This window comes from Etheostoma spectabile, chromosome 13, assembly GCF_008692095.1.
Source record: "Etheostoma spectabile isolate EspeVRDwgs_2016 chromosome 13, UIUC_Espe_1.0, whole genome shotgun sequence".
Taxonomy (NCBI): Eukaryota; Metazoa; Chordata; class Actinopteri; order Perciformes; family Percidae; genus Etheostoma; species Etheostoma spectabile.
Genome location: NC_045745.1, coordinates 27,490,003 through 27,508,410, shown reverse-complemented (window position 1 = coordinate 27,508,410; position 18,408 = coordinate 27,490,003). Strand labels below are relative to the sequence as shown.

At 40.3% G+C, this 18,408-nt stretch overlaps 4 protein-coding genes across 6 annotated transcripts in view; 2 read left to right on the top strand and 2 right to left on the bottom strand.

Moving 5' to 3' along the window:
- Nucleotides 1-2,327: 2,327 nt before the first annotated feature.
- On the top strand, nt 2,328-5,285 carry LOC116700726 (mitochondrial uncoupling protein 2). The gene is made up of 9 exons (XM_032534156.1): nt 2,328-2,602; nt 2,793-2,924; nt 3,148-3,282; nt 3,380-3,587; nt 3,681-3,878; nt 4,032-4,133; nt 4,229-4,409; nt 4,504-4,638; nt 4,716-5,285. Exons 3-8 carry the CDS (start codon nt 3,157-3,159, stop codon nt 4,616-4,618), a joined length of 930 nt encoding a protein of 309 aa, XP_032390047.1. The 5' UTR covers nt 2,328-2,602; nt 2,793-2,924; nt 3,148-3,156; the 3' UTR covers nt 4,619-4,638; nt 4,716-5,285.
- Nucleotides 5,286-6,268: 983 nt separating this feature from the next.
- ucp2 (uncoupling protein 2) lies at nt 6,269-8,648 on the top strand. Of its 2 annotated transcripts, none has more exons than XM_032534141.1 (8): nt 6,269-6,529; nt 6,628-6,777; nt 7,022-7,223; nt 7,337-7,553; nt 7,643-7,840; nt 7,936-8,037; nt 8,129-8,309; nt 8,484-8,648. In XM_032534141.1, the coding sequence occupies exons 3-8, from the start codon at nt 7,098-7,100 to the stop codon at nt 8,596-8,598; spliced, it is 939 nt and encodes a 312-aa protein (XP_032390032.1). In that variant the 5' UTR covers nt 6,269-6,529; nt 6,628-6,777; nt 7,022-7,097; the 3' UTR covers nt 8,599-8,648. The 2 variants fall into 2 exon arrangements, with proteins under 2 accessions (XP_032390032.1, XP_032390033.1); XM_032534142.1 differs by having other exon boundaries at nt 6,628-6,778; nt 7,032-7,223.
- dnajb13 (DnaJ heat shock protein family (Hsp40) member B13) lies at nt 8,578-12,563 on the bottom strand. The gene is made up of 8 exons (XM_032534143.1): nt 12,342-12,563; nt 12,129-12,232; nt 11,419-11,580; nt 11,202-11,350; nt 11,016-11,129; nt 9,386-9,499; nt 9,215-9,291; nt 8,578-8,946 (listed from the first exon to the last, which is right to left on the bottom strand). The coding sequence occupies exons 1-8, from the start codon at nt 12,407-12,409 to the stop codon at nt 8,796-8,798; spliced, it is 939 nt and encodes a 312-aa protein (XP_032390034.1). The 5' UTR covers nt 12,410-12,563; the 3' UTR covers nt 8,578-8,795.
- Nucleotides 12,564-13,604: 1,041 nt separating this feature from the next.
- Nucleotides 13,605-18,408, bottom strand: part of LOC116700722 (ras-related protein Rab-6A) — a 9,949-nt gene continuing 5,145 nt past the window's right edge. Inside the window, exons 4-8 of one of the 2 annotated variants that reach the window (XM_032534150.1) lie at nt 18,064-18,169; nt 17,652-17,763; nt 16,645-16,738; nt 15,888-15,954; nt 13,605-15,089 (exon numbers count right to left, since the gene is read on the bottom strand). In XM_032534150.1, coding sequence (XP_032390041.1) covers nt 15,025-15,089; nt 15,888-15,954; nt 16,645-16,738; nt 17,652-17,763; nt 18,064-18,169 — 444 coding nt within the window. In that variant the 3' untranslated portion in view covers nt 13,605-15,024. Of the gene's footprint in view, nt 15,090-15,887; nt 15,955-16,644; nt 16,739-17,180; nt 17,275-17,651; nt 17,764-18,063; nt 18,170-18,408 lie in introns of both variants that reach the window. The other variant, XM_032534149.1, reaches the window with a different exon arrangement.

Below are 18,408 nucleotides of genomic sequence, written 5' to 3'. Positions count from 1 at the left end.
GCAGCTTCAGTCTTGTAAATTGTGTCACTGTTGTTCAATAGGAGACATCTGAGAGACGTGGTAATGTGGTTAAAAAAGAGTATGTTGAGACAGCTGACAGCCTGCAGTTGCACAGACTCGATAATTTGATTGTGAGAGACACGAGATAAAACAAGATAAACATTGTGATTAGACCTAGTCACATACACATTTACCTTACACTTTGGGACAAAGGATGCCTTCAGCGATCATTGGGAGGACTCAGGTGATGCTTATCTTATTTAGTCAACACTAACACAAACATGAAGCATGCAGGGCAAAGGTCACAGTGTGCCGATGCTTTGTCTGTTTCTCCCAATGAAGACTGAAATATAAGCTTTTTTTAATTTCACAGGACAGCCGAAGACATAAAAAGGGGGAGAGAGAAGGGGACTGACATGCAGCCAAGGGACAGCAGGTCGGAGTCGAACCTGCGGCCGCTGCATATACATGTGCGCCTGCTCTACCAACTGAGCTAACCCAACCACTGAAATATAAGCTTTTAGACCAGCAATGCCATCAAAAGATAAGTATGAACAAATAGCAAACAGCTGAGTTGTTTCTCAGTGAAACATCTCTTTACGTGATCGTGAAATAGTCTGTCAAAAAAGAAAATCCAAAATCTTTTGATGAGGTTAATGTAAGACCCTAAAATGTTTAAGGTGAGACAAATGGATCAGCTTTGGTACTTAGCTAATGTTTAAAAAAAACAATCTCATTAAGATTAAAAGCAACAGTTGAACTCAATGAAACTCATTGACAGTGAAGCTGGTTCACTATCTTTTCCTTTATTCCTTATCTACAAAATGGACATTTTTGTGTGCCCCACTAACCTTTCCAGTGACGCAGTGACTGACTTTATTTATAGTGCATTGGCTTTTATTTATAGTGTAATGGAGACTAACTGTTTTGAAGTTCATGGGATTCAAAGTGCAGGAGGACAGAGTGGTGACGATGGCCTGCCCGCTCAGTTTCCTTTTCAGGGGCTGTCTGTGAGGTCACTGTGAACTGGTTGAAGCTGGACCAGCAAGCTGTTTACGGGTCTCACTGTGCTCAAAGGTTATTCACATAGCGTTCTTATGAACCTGTTTAAGCATAGGTTCAACCGATTCGGAACCGTTCTTGATTGTAATAATTAAAATAATTTACTAATGAACCAAAGTAAATACAATAAATACGAAAAAAGCACAAAAGCGCGCACCCCCATATATGCATCTGAAAACCACCTCATGCTAATAGAGCCAAAACCCTAACCGGCAGCTCACATGAGGTCCTCGGTCAACACATGCTACTTATGACCACTTAAGCTGGAAATACTTTAAATAGTGGAAGTGAAGATCATTTACAGAAGCCAGACTTTTCATCAGCGTTACTTACAAGAACAACTTCATGGGTGTTGGGATTATGAAATGAATCAATAGAAAGTACTCAGACACAGTGTTAAGACAAACGGATGAAGCAGCACTAAATGGAGGAAATGCCTGTAAGCATGTCACAATGTAAAGAACTGGCAGTGCCGTTTTGGGAATAGAACAACATGTTCTCACATGAAGCAGCAGGTGAAACATAAGATATGAGAAGACAGTTTTGCATCGTCAACCTCGTGACGTCAAGCCAGTATGCTGCTGCCTTGTCCTGGAGCTGCTATGGAAAGTCACATGCGTAGAGGCATGCAGACACCCATTACTGACAAAGTGTCTCTCTTACACTTTTCAGTTCAACATCCAGTCCTCTCGTTGGGTGCTGCGGGTTTGCCTGTGCAGATGCTTACTGTATGGCTTGAACGATCACAGATGCTATGTGCATTCACCCACCCGCCCTTGTTCACCATACGGATTGGCTGAGAAGCATGGCGGTTCCTTTGCCTAGAACGTTTTGTAACTTTCATACATGCAAAGAGGAGGTATAAAGGAAAAATAAGGAAAAATCCACAAGTAGTGTTGCATTTTGTTGCAGGGCACTAACACTGAGAAAAGGATGTGGAGTGATTGTTATCCACCACTGAGATATTGTCAGCTATTAAAATGCCTCATTGAAACATTCAGAGAATCCAGACAGGCCTCTCTGTCTGATTGGCCACATATCAACCAATAGAAACATGAGGTATTTTCCTTGATGTCCGTGTAGTAATTTGAGCTGGTATCTCCACGTTGTGTGAATTGTTATGTAAACTCCAAGCTCTGGGTTTAAAACTTTAAACTAGTCATGTCGGAAGGTTTTATTGTGACATTAGCTGTGATACAACAATAACATATTCTCAATGTTCATATAGAATGTGAATAATGAACTCATTGAGTGTGAGTCATTGCCAGACAACCATAATAACACTGTAAGGAGCCGATCAACAAGTGCTCAAATATCTTGCTGTGTCTCACAGACTGGTAAACATGAGATATACATAACAGGTGTGTACAACTTGTCAGGCTGGCCCGCAGTCATGTGCAAAAGTGTCTATAAATTCAACCGCTTCTTATTCACAGAAAGCACACAGCACAAGACTAGGGCACTGAGGGGACAAACTATCTAAAGGATTGTACAGTCTCTCCACTGTTCTGGATTATAACTTTCCTGGGGAACTATTTAGGTAATCATGCACCTTTTTTACTAGTTTAGACTGTCCCTTGATATTTACATGGTAGATTAACAATCAAAGCAATGAAAAATACCATTACTGCATTTTGGATCTCGATATTGATTTTAATATTAATATTTAAATTGTCGAATTATTGACAAATGCTGTAGGTCTGAACTTAGATAAATGCTTGTTTTTGCAGTGAGTGGGGGTATGCTGGCCGACTTACATCAAACAGAGTTTATGGCCCGAGGCATTTCCACAACAGAACCTCTTTCAAAGACTAGTGTACTTCTCAAGGAAACTTGAAGCTTTTCTTTACCCTCATTTACAGGTACACAGACTCAGAATTACAAGTACAATCAGGTTTTACTACAGTTACTGTACTGTACAATGAGAACAAACAGAAGTGATTAAATGTGAGAAATTAAGAACAGTTATATTCTGTGCGTGTCTGTCTTGAGCTAAGTAATGACTTTCTTTAGTGTGTGGGGTTTGATATACACAGAAGTCCTGGGAAACAGCGTTCAGAGCAGATTTTTCCATTTGTGTCATAGGTGTAACAAATGCTTGGCATGAAACCCAAAGACGTGGTGCCCTCTGCGGCAGTTAAGTTCTTTGGAGCAGGCACTGCGGCTTGTATTGCTGACCTCATCACCTTTCCGTTGGATACCGCCAAAGTCAGATTACAGGTTAGAAGCACGAGGCTTGACACGTTACCTTCAGATTTTGTTCCAAATATGTCTTAATCTGATGCTAACAATCGTTGCTTATCATTCTATTACCCAGATTCAGGGGGAGTCTCAGAAAGTTGAAGGGGGTAGTACAATGAAGTATCGGGGAGTGTTCGGCACCATCACAACCATGTGCCGTACAGAAGGGCCCAGAAGTCTTTACAATGGACTGGTGGCAGGACTGCAGAGACAAATGAGCTTCGCCTCTATCCGAATTGGCCTTTACGACTCCATGAAGCAATTCTACACTCGAGGCACTGAGAGTGAGTTGCATAAACCGAGTCTCATTGTGTTTTATAAACAAGGTGGTTTCTCTCCCACTGCTTCATTGTGACTTATACACTCATGCTGCACAGGTGCTGGGATCGTTACTCGGCTTATGGCGGGCTGTACCACAGGAGCCATGGCTGTGGCTTTAGCACAACCAACAGATGTGGTGAAGGTGCGTTTCCAAGCTCAGGTACGACTAGCTGATGGTGGGAGAAGATACAACAGCACCCTGAACGCCTACAAAACGATTGCCCGAGATGAGGGAGTACGGGGCCTTTGGAAAGGTGCTTGTCAAGTTACTTGTTAATATATATATATATATATATATATATATATATATACATATCCAGTCTATATATGAAGATGCGTTATATCTATTTCTAATCATAAAAAGCCCCTCCCCTGGTTTTGAAGTACCTGTCTCTCCTTTCTCTCAGGTTGTATGCCCAACATCACCCGTAATGCTATTGTAAACTGTGCGGAGCTGGTGACCTATGACCTGATTAAAGAACTCATCCTGAAGTATGGCCTAATGACAGGTGAGCTGGTAAAGCAAACACGATTGCTTGCTGCACAAACTGCAGTTATTCTTCTTCCACGTATAGGATGTGGCTCAGCTTCTGTTCTCCTACAGACAACCTGCCGTGCCACTTCACTGCCGCATTTGGTGCAGGCTTCTGCACAACAGTAGTGGCTTCTCCTGTGGACGTAGTCAAAACACGGTTCATGAATTCGGCAGACGGCCAGTACAGGAGCGCTATCAACTGTGCTCTCACCATGGTGAGAAATGAAGGACCCAAAGCCTTCTACAAAGGGTAAAAAACACACTTCCATAACAGTGAACAACACTATAACCTGTTTAAGATGATGGGTGCATTCCTTCACTTTTCTTCCATTTGTCTCCTTTAGGTTCATGCCTTCTTTCCTGCGACTGGGCTCATGGAACATTGTGATGTTTGTGACTTATGAACAAATTAAAAGAGGTATGACCCAGTCACAACAGTATTGGGAGTCGCCGCTTTGACCTCAGCTTGTCAGACTGTTCCTGCGCGGCCCAACCTTTACCACGAGGCAGTGGTAAAGGTTGGTTATAAAAAAAGATGCTATAAAGACCCATGGTAGGAAGCTGGAGCTCTTCAACCTTCCGAAAAAGAACACAGACTCTAAGGGCATTGTTGCACTACAGAATGATTAAAGGATGTACGTATAAAGAAAGCATTACAAATATGCTTATTTAGCTGTAAAAGACAGATGTGAAAGTATTATTCCAGAAGATTACTGTGAGTTTGTATATTTTATCCACATATATACTAAAAACCTTGATCAGCGGACTGTTACATAGCTTTGAGATGGATTTCCGTGTTTACAAGAATGAACTGTGAGATAATTTGAATAATGTTACTGCGTCATTTCATTTTTTAATCTAGGGTAGGTGTTCCATTAGGGTATTAGACAGACTGAGTCTGGCTACACAGACCTAAACAGTGACCATTTCTATGTTCCTTATGTTGCTTTCAGTGTCAGTATGGTTTACAATGTTACCATTTCTTATGAACGTGTTCAGGGGCTTATAGGTAAATCAATGTGCTGCTCATTGTAAATAGCATGATTTATTGCTGGTCAATAAGTTCTAAATATGTTGTGCACAGTGTCAAATAATGTCAAAATGAATAAATGAAGTGTCAATTTTTGCCTTTGTCTATTATTGAATTGTACTGCACCTTTGTTCTTTGTGTTACATCAAATAGCCCTGAACTACTGTTTAAATAGTGTGGTTAGAAAAAAAAGATGTCAGTTCTTCAAACTAGACGTAGACTGTTTACAGAAGGTGGAGCATTTTGGGATTAAAGTGAGACAAAATTCAGTATTTAAGTTGCATTGTGGTAGAAATCAGTGGTGTACACCATCTGATTTGTGCAAATGCGACAGTTACACAGGATTTACTTCCCATCTAATAATATGATGATTAATCCCAGTTTGTCCACAATGAGCCACTGAAATAAATTGCTTTCAATTGATATATAACATTTGATTCATATTTGATAGAATAGTTTTTCTAACCTTTTGATTTGGGAAAGACAGTAGAAAGCAAACATGGCTTCAAATCTTGTAGGCCTAGTTGTCACGCAAGCACACATTAATAAATTAAATCATACGTTGACTACTGTACATACTTTTTAACAGTACTTTTTTGACAATCAGTCATTGCACAAACAATGGATCACGTTTAAAAAAAAAAAAAAACTGTGGTAAGAGGGTTAACGGTCTGAACATACGGAACTAATCTGGTGGGTGAGGTTTATGTGTTCTTGTGTTTTCAGCATGACTCAGCATTTATTCTCTCTGTGCTCTCTGTACTATAATAATAATGTTATGTACAGACCTTCAAACAGATAACTGACTTACCTAAATTAAGCAAGTTTGAAAAATCAAACATTTATTATACATATATTGTTGAGCCTGTCTAATCAATCACAATACTGCTTTTTCTCGTTTGATGATGCTGTTCTGGTATTAGGGGAAAATATAGAGTAAGCTTGATTTTAAAGGCAAGAAGAAAGAGAAAGAGAGAGAGAGAGAGAGAGAGAGAGAGAGAGAGAGAGAGAGAGAGAGAGAGAGAGAGAGAGAGAGAGAGAGAGAGAGAGAGAACATGGCCCAACACATTTCAGACAAAAACAATCCCAGGCTATTTATCAAGCCGGCATGTTTATAGTCTTGGGCCAGCACGCAGCCTATAGATGAAGGGGGGTTGAGATGTGGTGGGGGAGGAGCTCCACCAGCAACACGTGCCATGATATAACAAGGACAAGGCGGTATTAAGGGAGGGCTATATTGTCTACACCACTGTGCCCTGTTCATTCACTGATTCATTCGGCTGTTGTCACTTGGAGAGGCATTTTACCAGGCATTTTAACTTCAACAAATCAAGATCACGGTACAGTATAGCCTTGTATTAAACTTTTTTCTTCTTGGCATATGTATACTATTGTTAATACTGTTCCCTGTTGACCTTATATCTCTTTTTTTTTCCAGGAGTAGGAGTATGATTTTAGGGCTCATCACTTCTGAAAAAAGTTCTATGGAAAAACAAGGAAATCAATTTATAGGTGGGACAAAGTTCAGCCAAAGGGACACCTTTAGAGAATCCTGATCTCTATTTGTGACCTTAACTGCTCCAATAAAGGTAAGGACAAATAACCAAAAATCACACTTAAAAATGACATGAAAAATATTTATTTGTGCTATTGAATTCCCCTGGCATTTTTGTTGTTGTTGTTGTGAGCAAGCCTTTTGTTGTCGGGACAGAATGTACTGTACAGCTGTCTTTCATTTACCATCATTAAATCCTCTCCTTTAGGATGTCTTTCTTGGTTAATGGAGGTGCGAGTCACTATTTTATAAATACATCAATGGGTATGCTTTTTCCGATTTTGCAGGAGCCTCTTGTCCTGTCTGCATTAAGAAGCCACTCTTCAATATATTGATCGAAATCATTCTGGAAAATGGTTGGATTTGGACCTGGGGATGTGCCTCCATCAGCAGCTGTAAAGTTTGTGGGAGCAGGAACTGCAGGATGCATAGCTGACCTGCTCACCTTTCCCCTGGACACGGCCAAAGTGCGGCTGCAGGTAAACGTCCACAAAACATTTGTGAATTAATTAGTGCCCATAAACATGAAGACGTTACAATGAAGTCCCCCATTATTCTTAATCCTCACCTATTGACATTTTACCCTGCAAAGATCCAAGGAGAGGCCAGCGCTTCCACAGCTACAGCAAAAAAGTCTTCAGTGAAGTATCGGGGAGTGTTTGGCACCATCACAACCATGGTGCGTACCGAGGGCCCCAGGAGCCTCTACAGTGGACTGGTGGCAGGACTCCAAAGGCAGATGAGCTTCTCCTCTGTGCGCATCGGTCTCTACGACTCTGTTAAACAGTTCTACACTAAAGGCTCCGATCGTGAGTATCTATGAATGTGTTCTAATTGTTTATCAAGGGAGTCCTGCACCAATCAGGCCTGACTCATTGACTCCTGCGTTGTGGTTCAGATGTTGGTATCGGCAGTCGGCTGCTTGCAGGATCCACCACCGGTGCCATGGCGGTTGCTTTTGCTCAGCCTACAGATGTGGTGAAAGTTCGCTTCCAGGCACAGGCCAGGTCTCCTGGGCATGCCAGACGCTACTGCGGCACTATTGATGCTTACAAGACCATTGCTAAAGAAGAGGGCATTCGTGGTCTGTGGAAAGGTATAGCTTAAGTTTAAGAGGATTTTTTGTTTTAGGTAATAAAGAATGTGCTTTCATTTCTCATGATAAATATTTTATATTACTCTATGTTGCAGGTACAGCTCCAAACATAGCACGAAATGCTATTGTTAACTGCACTGAACTGGTGACCTATGACTTTATCAAAGACACACTCCTCAGGTCAACTCCCCTGACAGGTAAAACAGTGTCTGCAGTACATCATGCAGAGCCATGACAGTGCCCCCGGTGTTCTTTTTGGAGCAGTGACTTTTGACCTTTACTCCACAGATAATCTGCCCTGCCACTTTGTATCAGCCTTTGGTGCAGGGTTGTGCACAACAGTGATCGCCTCTCCAGTTGATGTGATCAAGACAAGATATATGAACGCTGCTCTCGGCAAATACAACAGTGTCCTCAATTGTGCTGCTGCCATGATGACCAAAGAGGGGCCGCTGGCCTTTTACAAGGGGTAAGCATTGTTTGCGTGGACAGTATTGAGAGGTTTAATGAAAATATAAATCAAACATTTATAGAGGTGGGGGAGGAGATCATAATGTGGTTAAACTAAATGTACATCTAAACACTTATTGATATGAATGGATTGCAATCAATTACGTTGTTCTGTTTTGTTTTTGCTCTTGAGGTTCATGCCATCTTTCTTACGCCTGGGCTCCTGGAACGTGGTGATGTTTGTGACGTACGAGCAGCTGAAACGAGCCATGATGGCAGCGAATCACAACTGCACAACTATGCTGTAGTCGTTGTTGTCGGTCAGAACGCTGATGTTAGCACAGTGGTGTTGTTTAAAGAATTCTTCACTTTTTGTTGCATCCTGGTGTATATTTTATATTTCAAGTGTCAACGTTAAACAATTTGAGTTGATACCTCTCTCTCTCTCTCTCATGACCACATTAGTGAAAGGATAGCAACACATGTACTAGAATGTGATCAATATTTAAGCTAGAGCTTGCTTGATAAGATGTTTCCTCTCGGTAGAGAGCTTCTCAGGAAACTGGATGTCAAAAGTTACGATGAGGTTTCCTCTCTGGGAAGGATCCTGGGACAGCGGCATTCCCTCTCCGGTCACCACTTTTTTGTACGCAGGGCTGATGTGTTGTGACAAACAAATCACAGACAGGAAGATAGTAATTGATGCAGATAATGCACAAACCCCCAAAATACGTTCTTTTAGAAATGTCTCTGTTTAAGTGTTTTATATAAAGTGCTTGAATTTGTTATAATAATCTCTTACTGTTTTTATCTTAATGTTAAAATCATTAGTTCGGCTTTTAGAGTATCAGAGATTTAAGTCAAATTACAGTATTATACATGGATGCTCTTTAGTATTTGGCACCAATATAGGAAAGCACTTACTGCACAATGTCATTGATGGGAATACTGATTAGCCTGCCATCTAGAGTCTCCACGTCCACAGAGAACCCAGTCAAGGCCTGTGGGAAAGGTTAAGTGTTTATTCTACTTAAACCAAATCAAGTATAACTAATAATTACAAGCATCAGTCTGGCTCTCATTAACATGACTCACCATCTCCAGAGTGATCTGGGCCTTGTAGATCAGGTCATTGTGTTGTTTTTCAAACAGGCGGTGACTCTTCTGTCGCACCACGAACACTATATCTGCCGGGATGTTGTTTGGTCCCTTAAGGTAAAATGCAGCAAGAATAGCTTTGTGCACATACTTTGATTTTGACAAAAAAATTATCAGATCACATCAAGCATAACAAAAGAGGTAAGGGAGACGAATAATTGCTCTCACTCATTACTATGTGGTTTTATTCATATAAGCGTGTGTGAGCACACTGAAAGAGATCAGCTGAGGCCACCTACTGGTGGAAAAACAGAGGACCCAGTGGAAAGTATAACCCTTCATAACTAAGTTATTGAATGCACTTTGACAATTTCCCCAAAATACTACCCGTTCACATTAAAACAATGCTTTCTGTTATCTTTCCCTGATTCAAAACGGCCCAGTCCTGCATTCTGTGGTCAACAACTCGAGCAGATTTTCAGTCATGTTTCATCAATATCTCAAACACGTATCCATCAAACATTATTACAATATCCATTCAGACTTGCTCATAAAGTGAAGTCATTATTAAGCAAATTATCACTTCCTTTAATTATGTATCCCCTATAATCCCAAGCATTTACCCTTCTCTAACAGAGATACCTACAAATGTTCCTCCTCTCGATATTCCTTATGCTTATGATAATCCAACATACAGTACATTTACACAAAGTTGCACAATTAGTGTCTAAAATATATATATACTAGATTCTGTCAGCTATACTGTTATCTGTTATGTATTTATGTGCATTTTATACATGTATCTTTGTTTTTATACTTTATGTCTGCTGCTACACAAATTGCCCGCTGGGACAAATAATAAATTGATTGATTAATTGATGCTGAAAACAGAACATATTTTCCACTTTAGGGACATGTTTTGTTCTTCCAAATCCAAAATTGTACATACAGTACTGGTATATTGGTCACTTGCTAGACTGTCCTCTAAAGCCTAGAGCACACCTAAAGCTGGGGTTGAATAAGATGAGGTCCCATTAGCTGAGAGATGAGCTCTAACAGACTGTGCACTCCGTTACCCATATTACCATACTATGTAGTATGCAAGAAAAAGATTCAGTATGTCCCAATACATAGTATGTCAAAGGCAGTATGCCAAAAATAAATTTGGTGGTATTTTGCAGTATGCACACCACAATCCTCTGTGCAGCATATGAGCAAAAGGGCGAAAGTTCAAGGCACAGTTTTCTGAAGTAGTACAACATGTCCCTCAGCATGCAACAGTATGTACTTTGTAAGTGCAGCCACACTACATACTAAAAGTAAAAAGGAACACCAGGAACAGCCACAAGCCAAAACTCAGGTCTGAAAACTTATTCGTATTCTTATAAGACATTTTGCACAAGGTAAGTAAATAAAGGAAAAGTGCAAACCCTAACCAAAACTTTATCTTGTGTTTAACCAAAATCCTAACCTAAAACAGAAAAAAAACATATGCTAATCCTTACCAAACTGAGTAGTAGAACAACAACTGGTCAATCCCATTTACAGTTGTAAAGCACATGGGTGAGGTATCAGTGACAATTATTACAGTTGTCCTCAATAGTAATAGGATGTATAAGGTTTTTACCTGATCGCCCTCTTTGGGGAAAATAATTCTTGTGCCTTCTGTCCATCCAGGCTTCACATCTATAGTCAGGATCTTGTCTTTGATACTAGACGTGAATCCATCGTCATTCATCACCTGTTAAACAAATGAGGCAAACATGAATATATGTATGAATAAGCTGTCGGGTGAGAGAAGACGGGCTCTTACCCGTCGTGATATCTTGATCTTTTTTGTGCATCCGTGGAAGAGATCGTCCAGGGACAAATGCAGGTCTCTCTCTATGTGAGAATCTTGGGTCTTCACCATCACTGATTGCAGGCCACCGAATTTAAGTGGGGCATCGTTTGTATAAAAGTCTAAAAAAAAAAAAAAATGAGTATGATATTTGACTAAGAACATTCATTGTACGGCCTGTTTTTCTTACCTGCAAATGGGTTGTCGCCTCCAAAGAACTCTTTGAACGTTTTGTCTGGGTTCCCATGGTAGACATATTTAGATGACCAAGCCCCGCTGCTGCCGAACTCAGGGGGGATGCCAGCTTTAAGACCCTCCTCGCCAAACTTGTCATAGGTTGCCTTTTTTCGAGCTGTCACAAAGAACATAGATATTGTTATAGACACAAACCACCAGTCTCCATGCAGTAAATACCGGATCTAGTATTGTTTTTAAAGTTTCTTTTATGAAAGGTGGATCATTACATAGATTCAGTCGGATGATGATTTTGAATTGATTATATACGCCCTGTAGACTTTTAATAGAAAACGTATACATGCACATCAGCTGTTAACAGAAACTTGCCTATAGTTTCCTCTCAATCCTAGCAGTACAAACATGTTATAACTATATTTAGTAGGCTATTGCTTATTCGTTTATCCTGACACATGAGAGAGCAGATAAGATGTGGTGATGAGTCTTTTCCTTTATTAGCATCAGAGATAAAGCTGAAATATAGCTAAATATATAATTAAATATAGCCTACAAGGACTTAATAATTATTCCCATTTTATTTCGATAATTTCTGATAGCTTTGCTGCTAAATTATAGCAAATATGTATAGGATGTACATAGGGCAGGTTGCACTAACGTTACTGTTCCAGATAGCGAGATAAAACCAGACCTCTCCGTTGAACTTACGCTCGCTCAACACATCGTAGGCTTCACCCAGCTGACTGAATTTCTTACTGCTTCCGGTTTCTCTGTTTCTCCTCGGATGAAACTTCAGTGCAAGACGTCGATATCTAGTTAGACAAAAGAGGAGCACTGAGACAAGAAGCACAACATGCCTGATGACTCAGGTTTGAACGTCTATCAAGTAACGTGAAGTTAAAGGTCGATGGTAAAACTTACGCCTTTTTGATATCTGCGTCTGTTGCATTTTGGTTTATTTCCAGCGTCTCGTAATAATCGCTTCCCATCACGTATTAAATGCTTGAAATTAACTTAAAAAGTAAAAGGAAAGCACGCGGTGTAGCTAGGTTTTAAAATAACAAAGCTTGGCCGCAATTTAAACTCAGAGCAGTTGTTTAGCTCGGTTTCCAGGGTAACAGATGCTCGGAGACTCTCGCGGGAATTGCAGTAGTGGCGGAGCCAAACTGTTCAATGCTCAATGGTAAAGGAAAGTACTGCTGAGTTTGTTATAAAAATACAACAAAGCTATAATTTGGTGACTTTGTGTGTTGTAAAGTCCCAGTGGAATAGTACTGTTCAGCTCATCAAACACGTATACACGTTGAAATCTCATTTTAAATCTTCTGTGCAAAAAAAAAAAGCTTGTCAGTTGCTGCCTCACATCATACAAAGTGAGCTTTGTCTTTTCAAGAAAATACCAATGGTCATGGCTAGATGAACTTGTTCTGAGGCCCACACTCACATCCTGCCTTGTGCATTATGTACACTTTCACTGCAGTTTAAGGTCATTTGATTAGGCACAATGATAGGTATATGCACCTGAACTGAAACTAACATAATCACAGCCAGAACTACCATTTTGACACAGGGCCCCTTCAAAAGACAGGGCCACACGATCGGTGTATCATTCGAGACCCAATTTAGTTAATATTGTACCTTAATCTGGCTAATGCCTAAAATACCTAAATAATTCAATTATTTAAAACTTTACGGGCCCTGGGAAAGTTGCATGCTCTGCAATGTGGCGTCGCTACATTTGGATACAGAAGGCTTGATTCAACCATTACTGTTCTTGTGCCACACCTGGTATTTATTGCATAACGGCTTGATTCTATTTAGGTGTGTCAGTTTAAGGCTGCGCTTTTGTGACTGCTGACTCAGTGGGATTACAAACTTTGGAGCCATAATTACAGCCACTGGCTCAACATGTGCTTTTCAAGTCAAAATGTCTGCGGTGAAATAGTACAGGACCCGCATAGAGTTCTTCAGTCCACATGACTGATCAACATTTACAAATACACACACACACACACACAGCTAGTGCTGTTCTGTTCCTATTTTTTTACACTTTGTTGCCACTGCTAAAAGTCACGCTGAAGATATGGTATTGTATCTTTTACTTATTTATGATTCTGATATTTAAAAAATAACGTGCATATAATTAAGTCTTAAGACTGTCAAAAAGACACTGATAAGTTCCAGCAGCGGTGACAGGTGTTTTTTTATTCTTTCATTTATCACAATTCCAGACAGAAACGTTAAGGACTACAATGCTATTCAAATTGGACTCTCCTCCATAAGTTCACACAAAATTGCACCATTTTATCAGTATGATCAAATTGGCGACAGAGGAAACAGCAGACTCTCTGATTCTGGTGAAGGTGGTCCAGATGGATGCATATTTTATTAGCGATTGAGGACTTGTATACCAAAAGTGAAGATATTAACAGCCATAAAAAAAGAAACAAATCAAATAGAAATAAATATTACAACTCAATGTGGATTAAATACACGTCTTTAAAGTGTTCATAAAACATACCAAAACTTAACTAAATAAACCCAAAGCCAAGGAAGCACTCTATGATGAACTCCCAAAGGCATACATCTCCGTATCTAATGTTTACAGTGGGTTTTATGATTATGACTCTTAATATATGAGAAAGATCCTTCTCAAACACTATCTTCATAGAAATAGTTTAAATCTATCATAGCTGTAGTCTTTAGAAAAAATAATTAAAGATCTATTCAAATAAAAAGGTAATAGAAAATGGAAGCCAAGGGAAAAAAAATAACAAATCTCAAGGGACAAATGTGGAAGAGAGGAAGGACGGTAACGTAGATGACGTAGTAATAGTGTTGCTCTTGTAGTAGAGACCATGCAGTGGGGTGTGTGTGTGTGTGTGTGTGTGTGTGATCGTGTAGTGACTTGTCATGTCCTGCTGATACATGTTGGGAGAACTGGAACTCTTCTGTACAGGCAGCACAAAGCACACACTCTTTTTAAAAGAAGCTCATGCCTGCCACGTCCAGCTTCAGCTGCATCCTGGGTGTACAGTATACATGTCGACAGGGAGAGGTTCCAACTCATTTACTTCAACACAACTTTTCAACAAATTATTCCAGACCGTTTGAACAGTTCGTTAGCACAAATCATGAACGAATCATTGCCAATCAATTGCAACTTCACACGTTATGTTAACTGACAAATGCACACACATCCACATTGTGCTTATTAGGCTTAAAGCGATATTGTACTCTTTAAAGTATATTCTCACTCTTAAACACATACTTTGATTTCATGTTTTAAAATACATTTTCATTCTTTCTGTTTGGTTCAGAGAGTCATCTTTAGTGACCCACCACAGCAATATGATTATTGTCTGTTTGAAATGACAGACAACAGCTGTTTCAACATCTATGTTACAATTGAAGTGATTTATGACTTTCAGAGCGCCCTGATGAGAGAGCAGCTTTCCACAATGGCGAAAGGATAATGGCTGTAGTGTTCTTTTTCAGGCTGGGAACAGAGGCGCAGTGCAGTGGAGGGTACAGATACAGAAAAACCGAGCGGGTTTGAGAAGAAGCCAGTTAGAGAATTATTTAGTAATGACATAAGTCGGCATTAGCAGGAACAGCCTCCTTCACTGGCAGGTAGCTCTGGCGGCTTCTCCAGCTTAATGTCAATCACTGAAGGGTTTAGGTGTTAAGGAACATCACAGAATGGACTCAATTCTACTCTAAAATGTACATGAGAGATTGTTGAACTAAAATAAACCCCACAACTGCTTTCCAGGTGTAAGATATTTGGGATAACATTTTTAAGTGTTGTATGCATGTAGAAAATTGTTTTGGGTTTTTGTTTTCAACTGCAGGGCATGGAAGGGTGCCGAGCTAAATAATTTGAATCATATTTTACTACAAACAAAACAGCCATTACGTGAGCTCCTAATTATGACATATTTCACACACTGCATTTAAAAACCAATGCCATTCTATAGAGACAGATCATGTTTTTATCATGTGATATTTAACTTCACACATATTTGGAAATGCTGTATAAATCCTAAACCTTGAACTGTTCAAACTGTTGAATTTCCTTGTAAATATAAACCATTTACAAGTTATTAGGTCATACTTATTAATATGTCAAAACTGAGTTCATAAGGTAGAATTAACTCTTAACTGCAATCTGAACCAAACTGGTGGGAATCCAAGCGAACTACACCTAAAGGTGGTAAATATTTATTTATTATTCCAACCGCAGTAAAATAGTCAGTGACCTGTAGCACAATATGTTTTACAACTGGTAAAATAAATCTAAAGGACACATGCGTTAATAAACAGCAGCTAGCTGTCACACTGTACTCACACTGTAGATTTTCCCTCAGGCAGGGACTATCCATGTGACACATACAAGACAGAGGAGACCTCTTTACTCTCTTCGGTCATGTCAGACCCAGACGCTGACATGTGCACAAAGGATACTGTCCTCTCTACTCTTGTCCTGTGTGATATCCATGCCGGGGAGGGCGGCTGCCACGCGACGGAAAAGCTGGAGGGAAAGAGAACCAGGCCGATTCTGTCAGACAAGGAAACATACTCAAAGCATGACAAAAGCACGAGATAAAATCAAGATAGCGTGCGGTGTATATCCCATTTACATGATTTAGCATGAGATTCGCTTGAAGCTCGCACAAAGGAAGACAGCCACCAGAGCTTTTTCCAAATTGGATTTGAATTTAGCAGCATCCGTTTGAGCTACTACAAGGCCATATTTCTGCACTGACTTGAAAAGATGAACTGTGCCTTACTGAGACCTTCCATTGGTAGAGCTTGGAGCATTTTAAGTGATCGACTGATTCCAAATGAATTAAAAAATTAAAAAAAAAGCAACAGTGTTGAATGTATGATGATCCTCAACATGCCTGCCCCCCACTAAAGAGCATCACATAGAACTACACTTGGTACACATGCAACAAAAGTACTGCCAATGTGCTAATCACTGTAGTGTGGAGTACAGGCAAACCCTGACCCACCTCTAGGGCTGTCTGATCAAAGGTTGGCCAATAGAGAATCATCATTTTTAGCGGGTGGGAGAGGGCTTGAAAAAAAACAAATCCACACAGCTCAGGAAGCCAATGTTTGAAGCACACCTTTATGCATGCATGCGTGTGTAAAATAGAAGCAAATCAGAAGAGCATGAGCACTATGAACACACACACAAAAGGTGTACACGCTCTACCTGTTTCACATTGTAGCCTGTCTTTGCACTTGTTTCAATAAACAGAACATTCATCTCTTTTGCTCTCTGTTCTCCCTCCTCTGTGGTTATCTGTCTGTGATGAGCCACGAGTCACCGCGCAACAACACACAAACACCCACGGGGACACGCACGTATCACCACAGACATCAACAAAAAGACAAGAGGAAAAAAAATACAGACTGTGATCATGTTGAAGTGGATTAACAAGCCGTGCCCCGTCCTAACGCTACTGCCCCCTGTGCTCCAGACCAAAAGTTGTCCCGTAGAACCGGTTCAGTTTGTTAGAGGAGCTCCACAACAGGGACAGAAGGCTTTACATTTGGGCAGAAAATGAACAATGATTCAGCTGCTTAGTTTTAAAAATGCCTATTTGAGAAACTCTCTTTAAAATCATTGATTAAAATCAAACTCCCCAAACCTCTGACCTCTGATTTTGGCAGGCAACCTTTGGAGGTGGAGCCCAGGCAGCAGCATCCGCAGCAGGACTACAGAGCACGACTCACACACACTCTTACCTGCTTTACGTTGTAGCCCGCTTTCGCACTAGTCTCAATAAACATTACATTTAGTTCTTTGGCTTTCCGCTCACCCTCTTCAATAGATACTTGCCTGTGGTAGATAAGGGGGTTAAGAAATGCACAGCTAAAGACATTGCACAACTTCATTAAACAGGTGGGCAATCTGGATCACACAGTTACACTTACTGATCAAATATTATCAAACATCACAGCTGACCATCACAACTACCCATGCATTCATGAGATTGGTCTGCTAAAGACTAAATCAATCAAATATCTAAATCAATATCTACAAAAACAATGTAGGCTGAAACATAGAGAGAAAGGCCAGAGATAACTTGCTTTGCCTCAGGACTGAGGAACTCAGAGTATTGACAGGCCAGCAGCGACAATCAAAGACTTCATTAGAATGCTCTAAATGGAGAAGACCCACTTACACAGAGGCAGGAGGAAGGAAGAACAGATTACCTTTTGTCTGCGAGGTCTGTCTTGTTTCCCACCAACATGATAATGACATCACTTCCTCTCTCCGTTCTCACATCATCAATCCATTTTGTGGTTTGCTGGAAGGAGTTGACGTCTGAAAGAGAGACGAGGGAGAAACATGAAGGCGAAGTTTGTGACAGTAACGAAGTAGAATTCCAAGTTGTACACATTTTGACCAAGTCTGATTTTTTATTTTAGGAATTTTTTAATAAAAAAAATAAAAAAAAGTGTAGTAGCATCACATTATGCACCACGTATTTACTAACTGTAGTTAGCATTTAAGTGGTTTTGAACAGATTGTTTCCAAATGGTAAAGAACACAGCACACATAACAGAGGGTGAGGCAAATGCGGCATGTTTGAAAAACCTCGACGTGCACAGGTTTTCCACCTACTCGTGATGTCGTACACTACGACAGCAGCAGCAGAGTCTCTGATGTAACTTGGGATGAGGCTACGAAACCGCTCTTGCCCCGCCGTGTCCCACAACTGCAACCTGATCTGTGGGACAGGAAGGGGATGGGAAGAGAAACAAAAGAGGAGAAAAAGAAAATAGAAAACAAAAGGGATGAAAATAAAACAAGAAAATAAAGAACGAGGTCAGAAATGAAGTAAGTTATGGCGACAAAAAGCAAATTGAAAAAAAATAACTGAATAAAGTCAGGACGAATGGGAAAAGATAGAGAGATTAGAGAGAGCGAGTGCATGCAGGTAGTGAATGACCCCCAGGGGAGGGGAGT